This window comes from Acanthisitta chloris, unplaced genomic scaffold, assembly GCF_000695815.1.
Source record: "Acanthisitta chloris isolate BGI_N310 unplaced genomic scaffold, ASM69581v1 scaffold6215, whole genome shotgun sequence".
In the NCBI taxonomy this organism is placed as follows: Eukaryota; Metazoa; Chordata; class Aves; order Passeriformes; family Acanthisittidae; genus Acanthisitta; species Acanthisitta chloris.
Window position 1 is genome coordinate 63,828 of NW_008674204.1, and position 10,037 is coordinate 73,864.

The 10,037-nt window shown below is 42.7% G+C and overlaps 1 protein-coding gene across 1 annotated transcript in view; it reads left to right on the forward strand.

The window, feature by feature from the left end:
* The window catches only part of LOC103802716 (synapsin-3-like), a gene marked incomplete at its 3' end in the record, with an annotated part of 39,754 nt that extends 34,405 nt beyond the window's left edge, over positions 1–5,349 (forward strand). Inside the window, exon 4 of the mRNA XM_009075234.1 lies at positions 5,193–5,349. Within this exon, the coding sequence (XP_009073482.1) occupies positions 5,193–5,349 (157 nt within the window). The remainder of the gene's footprint in view (positions 1–5,192) is intronic.
* Positions 5,350–10,037: the final 4,688 nt, after the last annotated feature.

Here is a 10,037-nt window from a genome sequence, read left to right on the forward strand (position 1 = left end):
CCCTACACCCCACGTTTTTTCCCCAGCCATTCTGTATTATGATGTCCAAAAAACCTCATGCTTCTCTCCTCCAGTCTAGTAAAGAAAGGTTATTCTTTATTCTATGTTACTTTCTTGTTTCTCTAAAACCAGCTCTGCATTATCTTATTCATATAAGCAATCACATTCATTCTTTATTTTAATAACTTCAGCAGGGTTTATTTTTTTCCAGGGAAAATATGACATGAGGTTTTGACTTAAATGACATCTTTTTCTTAGCAATTTTCCCACTTTATGTTGTAACATCCAACATAATGTTAAATCTAACATCGTGATAGGTGAAAATGTCATAGATCTCACATTACCTTTAAGCAATGTAATAACAATACTAGTAAGACCCAAGTAAAGCACAAAAAGAACTTGTTTCTATTTATCAATGCCATTTTCTACTAGCTGTCAGACACCGGAGGCACTGCATAGTTGGAGGGATTATCGCACTTCTTGGGTAGTTGCAGATACTTATGGCTTGGATTTATGCCTAAGAAACTTCCCTGAAGGGTTCATTAATTGCCAGTAATACAAAGCTTGTTGTATCATACAGCTTAATTATGTACTATTCTTCCTCTCTGTGTCATGCCAAACAGATAGTACAGGCTTTGAGCTGGAACTTAGTCAAAAGGTGTTGATCACTGGGAAGCGTCTGAAAGCTGAATAAACCCTCCTTGAACAATGGAGAGTAGACAGAACCTGAAGTAAGGATGTGCATCTTCAGTGTCCAGGGAAGATCTTTTTCTGTTGACATGAAGGGTGAAGTGTCTTGTAAGACTGGTAGACTTTAAGAAAGAGAGCAGGAGAGCCTATCCTTCTCTCACAGCACCAGCAAAAAGCTCTCTAAAACCCTCATGGTGCTAAAGTATAAAGCAGAGCTACACTTTGGCTGCAAGTGATAATTCACAGTGAAAGGAGTCATTTAAAAGTATTTCGACACTCACAGAATCATAGGATCCTTAAGGTTGGAAAAGACCTCTAAGACCATCAAGTCCAACCATTAACCCAGCACCATCATGTTCACCACTAAATCATGTCCCTAAGTGCCACATCCACACACCTTTGGAAGAGATGGTGACTCAACCACTTCCCTTGGCAGGCTGGTCCAATGCTTGACAACCATTTCCATGAAAGAACTTTTCCTATTATCCATTAAACCTCCCCTGGCACAACTTGGGGCAATTTCCTCTCATCCTATCACTTGTTACCTGGGAGAAGAGACTGAACCCCACCTCCCTACAATCTGCTTTCAGGTGGTTAAAGGGAGCAATAAGGTCTCCCCTGAGCCTCCTCTTCTCCAGCCTAAACAACTCCAGCTCCCTCAGCTTCTCCTCACAGGACTTGTGCTCCAGACCCTTCAACAGCTTCATCCTCTTCTTTGGACATCCTCCAGCTCCTCAATGTCTTTCTTGTAGTGAGGAGCCCAAAACTGAGCACAGTATTTGCAGTGTGGCCTCACCAGTGCTGAGTACAGAGGGACAATCTAGTGTGCTGATCACACTATTTCTGATACAAGTAATCTGTTCTTGTGTGTCCTTTTTTCATGCACATGAATCTTTTTGTGTTTCAGTGAGAAAAGCTGAAGGACCAGGAAGAAAGACAGAGTTATGGCTATATGCAGAAATAAAAAATAGGAGATCTCTTTAAGGCATGAAACCTCCCAGCAGGGTTTGCTGTCATCGTCTTCTGTACTACAAAGCCAGCTGGGGACATGCTTTCTGCACAGAAATGTTATTGATGATCTTTTCAGAACTGATCCTCTTCTCATAATAAGAGAAGTCAGACACATGGTCACCAGAACAGCTACTGCTGCTCCTGAGATATTGGACTTCCATATTTAACATCAGGAATCCCTGAAAATGTTACATATTCCTTCACTTCTGGCAAAATTATTTACACGACAGCTAATGCTGTCATAGGTTCAAGGATAGATGGCTCCAACCTAAGATATTATGTTCTGCAGTCAGATCTCTTCCTATTGAGTATTTTGGATCCAGGCTTTATACTTAAAAGGATACATGGATCTATACTCTAAAAGTATAGATTCATGACTTCAAGGAGACATCTACACACAGCCCAGGAAGAGCACTGCACCAACTTGCAGAACACAGCTTATTAGTGACATACTTTAAAGCCATGGTTTACTTTTAGTTCCATTTGACTATCCCATCTCCCTGTCCATTAGATGTTTGAATGGCGCCTCCTGTATTCTTTTTTTCAGACCAAGCCAATTCTCATGGTGTGTCTTTAGCAGGGATTAGGCACAGTTTTATTCAAGACCACTCATGGTCATCTAAACACTGGTTGGAAGGTTTGGATGGAGTGGAGGAACACATGGAGGCAGTGGAGAGGAAAACATGCTCCTGCCATAGCTCTCCTAGTCCTGCCAGACTTGGGTGCTTAGGACCTCAGCACAGTAGGTGTTACTGAGTTTGGCACACCCAATGGTTTTGGAGATGGTGTATCAAATGTGTGACTTCTGCCTAACCCGTCTGTTTGCCAAGGATTTCAACCTTCTGTCATGGGAGATGTTATTGGTTTGAACTTGCAAAGAAAGCAGATATGCTACTAGTTATTTCAAATCCAAGGCTTGCTCTGTTAGTTTAAGCTTTACACTTGGAGAATGAGCAGTAGCTTCCAAAAGTAGTCTTCTACTTGAAAAATCAAGAATCCTTGTGTGAAGCAAATAAGCTGATTTTTTTTCCAGACCACTTGTATCCTCATTTAATTGCTTTTCATGCTACCAGACTTACCATGACTATTCAGTTCCCTTTTACTGCCTGCTATCCTTCCTAGCCCCTTGCCCCTCATTTTGCCACTGGTCTCTGTTTCTCCATTATAGGCTCTGGTGCTCTCCAAGTGGTGTTTATTTGCAGCTAGTCCCAGGCCTGGCACTCCACTGCCTTGTTCTCAGTATCCATGGGAACATCCACATTCTTCCATGCCTCAAAACAGGGATTCAGTGCCCACCTTCGATTTAGAGATTCACTCCTCAACGGCTGCATGAGAGAGTGCCCTGCCTTCCTACAGGACACAGAGTTTGAGAATAGGCCTTTCTACATTAATTCTGTATTCTTGTGTTCATCTTCAAAGTGGAGAAATTCTTCCTTTGCCAGGATCTGAAAAGACGAGCTTTTTTCTCTGAGCTTTTGGCTGGCATAAGTAAAGCCACTGATGGCAGTTTCCCACCCACTGTGTGTCCTCCCCCCGAAGCTGGCCATGCTCATTTGCATCCTTCCTCCCCACCACAGCAACACATCCCCATCCAGGGTGTTAGGGCAGATGTTCAAGGTCAAATACTTCTGCTTCCTCTGGGGAGGCTGGAGCAATGGTCTGAATCATTACCATGCAACACCAGCAAGTGCTGTTCCATGAGTCAAGTCTGGGGAAAGACTTGACCTGTAGCAGGGTCCATTTTTTTCTTCATACACTCAGGAAGCTGGATGAGGAGAGACATGCCTGGAGCTCCTGCCCATCCAGGCAGCACAAGTGTCCAGTAACTCAGCACAAATATCAAGCCCTGGTCCTAAGAAGCTGGTTAATCCTTCCTAAGGACCTGTGCCTGCCTCCAGAGTGCTTTCTACACAGCAAGTCCAGCAGAATGGAGCAGCTCAAGCTTTCCAAGATTTGTATTCACTTGCTGTTTCTCAGAAGGGGGTCACCACTTGCCTCATCCCCATTGACATCGGGGAGGTCCATAAATCAGCTGCACAGCGATAGCACAGCCTTTCTGATGCACATTATGCATCTTGCTGCTGGAGGAAAGCACCACCTTTGGTGCCAAGTCCATTAGGGAACATGCTGGGGTTTAAAAAAACTCCATGGGAGGGAATCACAACATTTCCAAAGCTTAGCCTCTTGCATCACAAAAGCAGTGCCTGCTCCTCACCATGTCTCGGGTGGGCAACAACAAAAGTCCAAGGCCAACAAACAAAATGAACAGCTTTAAAACAACAAAACTGTGCTGCGTTTTGTGTACAGTGTTTGTTGCCACAATCTGGCCCAGAGTCACCATCTCAGATTTCCCTGCCAGAATGATGGAAATATAAATAGGGGCTATAAATCCAAAGTATTTCCAGCTCATACATCCAAAGGATAGAAATTATAGTCTCTTAGCAAGGAAAATGTTTGAGGGTAGTGAGGTAATGGGACCTGGTTACAGAACTCATTTCTCTGAAAATCTTTAATACAGCATGGAAATTTTTCCAATGTCCTTGATTAACATATAAAATAATCCCCTGTTTCAATGGAAAAGCCCCTTCCATGCCTTCAAGAATGAAATGCTGAGCTCCATTTTGGGAACAGTTTCTTTTCAGCTGCTGTTTCCAGAGATTCTTGAATGGCTCTGAAAACACAGCATCAGCAAGGAGTGAAATCTGGCTCCTTGAAAGATAACCCATCACCTGTTGGCTTACCTAGAAAAGGCCTCACTTTTCTGTGTGTTTGCTGAGAGCTGCTACTGTTGAACCATAGGAGTCCTAACTCTAGCCTTGCTAAATAATGTTCTGGAAGTCCATGCCATGAGTCACAGCACAGTATAAGGGTCTCTGCTCATTTGATTAATTACATTACCATGCCTTGCCCTTTACTTGTTGACTGACTCATAGCTACAAGAGCCTGGGATGTGCTGCACATGTAGTAAACTGATTAAAGGGGGAATGCATGTCAATGTATGGATGCGTATGAGAGGTTTTTGAAATCCCTTATGATCTTCCCACCCACTGGGCATTGCTTCAATATCGAGTTCAATCATCAAGAAACAAACTTGCTCCCTCATCTGCATCGCACATTGCAACAAGCTTGCCAAATATGGCCAAGATTTTACAAAGAAATGAGAATCCCCCCACCAGTGAATTTATGACTCTTGGCTCTGCTTGTGGCTCGTTCCTGTGCATGCCTGAGTGACTTGGAAACTACAGAAAATCTGTTTGGCCTGTTTCTATGCTCTCACACTTGCAGCTATGTTGGATTTTTCCCGTTTTTAATGACTAAGGGGTTTTGTTTTGTTTGTTACCTTCTAACACAAGCAACCCATGACAAGAGGCGCAGAGAAGAGCAACATGGGTTAGCAAAAAGAAAGGGGAAGCATGGAAAAGAATCAAGGAGAGGTTAGAAGTGTTTATGAGTGTTTGCAAGTAAAACATCACTCCTCTCCTCTCTTCCAGGTCCTTCAAGCCGGACTTCGTCCTGATTCGTCAGCATGCATACAGCATGGCACTGGGAGAAGACTTCCGTAGCCTTGTCATTGGCCTCCAGTATGGTGGCCTTCACACGGTCAACTCTCTCTACTCCATCTACAACTTCTGCAGCAAGCCCTGGGTGGTAAGTGATGATCCAGCTCTACTGCATGTCAACACTGCAAAGTAGATATCTGGTACCAATAAAGAACCAAACTCAGCTTCCAGTCTGTTTCATAGGAGTTTATCTCTTCAGGTTAAAACCATGATCTAAACAACCTTAGGAATCCGGTTGGGAATTCTCTGAGGAAATATACTACCAGCACTACTTCTTGATCAGTCTCTAGTTGTATCAAGGTGTTATTTCTTAACCCTGAGTGGGACATTGCACTTCTTCCAGACTCTAAAATGTCACAAACAACTAACGGTACAGCAAGACCTAGAGTTTTTGTAAGGCAGAGTAGACAAATAGATTAATAATATCAATAGCAGCACATACTTTCCTGAAAAGAAAAAGGTTCAAGTACCCTTAAAAACCCCATCATTCACTGTTTTAGAAGGTTTCTGGACTACGCTATTTCTAGCATCTAGATGCACAATTGTGGTACCTCCTATGGGACTCATACTGGAGCAATTCATGAGGAACTGCACCTCATAGGAAGGGCCCACACTGGGGAAGGTCATGGAGTACTGATTTCTATGGGAGGGACCCCATGCTGGAGCAGGGGAAGAGCATGAGGAGTCTTCCCCGTGAGGAGGAAGGAGCAACAGAGACAACATGTGATGAACTGACCAAAACCTCCATTCTCCATCCTCTTGTACCATTGTCTTGGAGGAGGTAATGTGTCCACTCAGAGTCAAATCACCACACATCTCGAGTTTTTCAGCAGTCTCAGAAGGAAATACAATATTATCATAAAGCATTGGTTCATTGAACCTGAAACACTGCACCTTGGAAAGACCCTAGGCTGAGTCAGGTCCTAGCATTTTGATACTTTGCACTGGAGGCCCCCTTCATCTGTTCTTTAAATTTTGTCATGTTCACCTAATAATCTCAGAAAACCTTAAAAATATTATCATTGTTTTTTCTCAGCCCTAAATCAAAGTTTGTGATAATTCCTCAGAACTTTTTATGACCAACTCTAAGTCTGCTGAAGCTGCAGGAGCAGGAGAGCTGAAGGAATAAGGCCATCATGAGCCATGGGAGCATGGCAGGCCATCACAGCACCTACAGGAAGAAGTCAGGTGCTGATATCATTCTGGAGTCAACATCTGGAGTTTCCAAGCAGTTGCATTCCAAAAAGCCCTCTCTGATCATCAATGCATCCAGGATGGAAATTTCCTGGCATTGTTCTAGGTCCAAAGCAGGGAACTACAGCTATATGGATGTGAGAAGGAGATGGGCCTTTCCAGTATGCCCCCATGGAAACTTTTAGATGCATTGCAAAAATTTAGTTCGGGGTGAGATGAAATGTTTATAGCAAGAGACAATTATGTTCCTCATCAGCTAATTAAGTCTTCTGTTGTTATTGTTTTTTCCTTGGAATCAATATGCTATTAGTCCTCAGTATGTTGACTGGTATCTCAAATCCAGATGAGGTTTGTAATGACAGATTTTTATTTCCATGACTAGGCAGTGTTGGACTTAACTCATTTCTCACTAAAATGGTACCAATGCAAGAGTCTTCTCAGTTTTCACCCTTTAGATAACATTTGTAGGTTTTGTTGAGACCAAAAGCAAGATCCTGCCTTTTCCAAAAATGTTGCAGTGCAGTAATGAGAGTAGTGAGAACAATTTTACTTTGCCATCACCTTGTAGGTGGATGATGTGCATTTGGCCTCAGATTCCATTTGAATGACAAGGGTTGCTGGGAGCAGAAAGAGAAGGAAGAGAGGGATCAATTCCAGGCTCAATACAACACCTTCACATGGTTTCTGACAGCTGGTCCTACACACACGAGTGACTTGACCCTGATGACCAGACAAAAACCCTTCACATTTACACTGCCTTTTGCTAACAGTCATGTGGTCCATTCCATCTGATTTTGGGATTAAGTCAGTTAAGACTTAGTTGACATTTTTCAACTCATGCCTTGTAATTACATTTCTGATGGTGTGCAGGGGCCTCAAGATGTGAAAGGCCTATTTTTAAGGAATCTAAAATAAAAGAAAACAAACAAACTCGGCACATTGAAAAACAAAAAGAAAAAGCAGTGCTGGAAGAAAGAGAGTGTGAGAGAACTTGGCTCTGCCAGCGACTTGGCTCTAGCTACTCTGGGTCTGGTTGTGCCATGCTTTCCTCACAGGGAATACAGCTGGCTCAGACAACCTTCCCAGAGGAGTCAAGGAAACCACTTGTAAACACTTAAAACAGGTTTTCAGAATGTATCTTTTCCCTACTGCTCTCACATGCACATCACCCTCCCAAACCAGTAATTGCAACCTGCTAAGTAATCTAAGAGCTCAGATGGGACCTGAGCTGGTATTTGGCACCACTGAAATTTTATCAGGTTAAAGCTCAGGTGGAGATTGCAGTGGGGCATTTGAGGGCAAAAAGCTTCACTGGCAGCAGAACCAGAAAATTTTGGTTTTGTGATAGCTGGGAGGGGAGAGATAGGAACATTTCGATGCACGTTGCACTCTGATTGCAAAACAGGCATCTTGAAATAAGAGATCTGCTTAACAAAGATTACTGAAAAATTATTTCTCCCTAAAAAACAGTTGAGATACATTTAGAAATGAAATCGAATACCCCTGGGAAATGTGATTTTCACTTTTGCTTTTTATCTTTCAAAAAAATGGCGCAATTTCATAGAAATGTTTATGGTTTTGTGGAGGGGGATGGAAGTGGGACTGTTTTTCCTTTGCAATTTTGTTTTATTCTCAGCAAGTCTAATTACAATCAGCTGAGTTTGGGTTTGAGCTTACTCAAACATGCAGCCCCATTTTTAATTGCATTTGCCAGTTTTCCGGTACTGCAATACACAAACTTCTCCAAAGGTTAAAATTTGCATTAAACACAGGCAAAACCTGAAATAGATAGATGAGAGAAAAAAAAGAGTATTCAGGGGATCTCACACACAGAGAAACATTTAAGAAATCTAAGTTTTAAGATAATCCTTAGAATTATTGAGAAATCATGCTACAAGCACACTAAACACAATGCTTTAACCACTAAGAATAATTTTTGTGTTAGAAAAGTTAGAATCCAAAATACTTTGGGAAGAATGCTCAGAGCAGCACTCATTACATGCAGTTAATGTCTGTAATTGCAAAGCAAATTTTGCATCTGTAAGACTACAGGAAACACGAAGTTATGAAGACAGTCACCTCCAGAGTGCAGGGACTCCCAAGCCAAACTGTTAATGACTGTCAAGGAATACAGGCTCCCTGATGACCTAGGCACTTTCAAAATACGCTAAAGGCCTTGAGATCCTCTGGAAGGATCTTTTCTTTTCTCTGTAAAAACTCCCTCCATATAACCCTGATGTCCAACCAGTCAGGAAAGGCATATCACTCACCTACCTGTTCCAGGTAGCTAAAACCAGGCTGCTCCACATTGCCTTGCCCCATGTCTTGTTCTGTGGTCTGGATGCAATCTCACTAAAACCAGTGGAACCATAGAAAGTAAGACCTGATACCAAAATGTGGAAGGGGTGGTTATATCTAGCTGAACTGCTGACTGTAACATTCCTACCCATCTGAAATAGACTGGGAGATGGTACTTGAGCCCTGTTATCAGGTAGCTAAGAGGCTGCTGCACCATGTAACATGGGTGTCTATTTGCCAATACTCTGTCCCTAACAACTGGCAAAAAAAAAAAAAAAAGGACAATGGGAGGGAATTGTCCCATGAAGGTCAATACCAAAGTCAGAACTTTTTGCAGTCTTGGTCCACTGAGGAGGCTCCCAGATGTCTGAGTCTCTCATCTGAAACACTTGCTATTGAAGCAACAGCTAAGACCTGTATGCTTCAAATAGAAGCTCAAGGTACAAGTCAGGACACTGTTTGCCAGCTGCACAGTTGTTCTAGTTATTTTGTTTGAGCTGTTTTCCTTGGGATAAATGTACATGGCCTCAACATACTGTGTCCATGGTTCGCCAGAGCTGTGTGCACACATAGCAAGGGGCATGGGCTGCTCTCAGCCAGGGTGTTTTTCCTTCTCTCCCTGTCTCTGTCTCATTCTGTTTAACTTATAAGACCTGTTTGCTCAGCTTGCTAGTCAAAACAGGGCTTTATTTTTCTTCTCTAGGATGTGCAGGGCTAGTGCAAGTAGTCAAGAGAAGCAAGCTGTCCTCCTTCCCCAACATCAATACTCTCCTTGCCAACAATAATTATTCTACATGGGGAGGTTTTCTCTTATCTGCTGATGCATGTGAGGAGGGTGGTGGCGTTAGTGATGAGATATGCTGCCTCTTGATGTTTTCTGGGTTTTCTTAATTGCCATGTTTTGAGCTATGAGATTAGGAAAAGGATTCTTTGTCTGCAAATCTGCTGGCAGCTGCTCCTTCAGCATGGGTCTGGCACACACCTTGCAGCCTAATTTTTTTGCACAGTGACTGCATTCTTTCTACACCCGTAACAACCTTTATCTCTCAAAGGGGTTCTCCACCACCAAGTGAAGTTTCAACTTTTTATTAAAAAATGCTTTTGCTTAGACTAGCCCAGTAACCAGGACAGGAGCCTTAACATGGCAACTCATAGAATCATAGAATTTTAGGGGTTAGAATGGATCTTACAGATGATCTAGTCCAAACCTCCTACCATGGGCAGGGACACATCCTCACTAGATCAGATTGCCTGAGACTTTAGCCAGCCTGGCCTTGAACACTG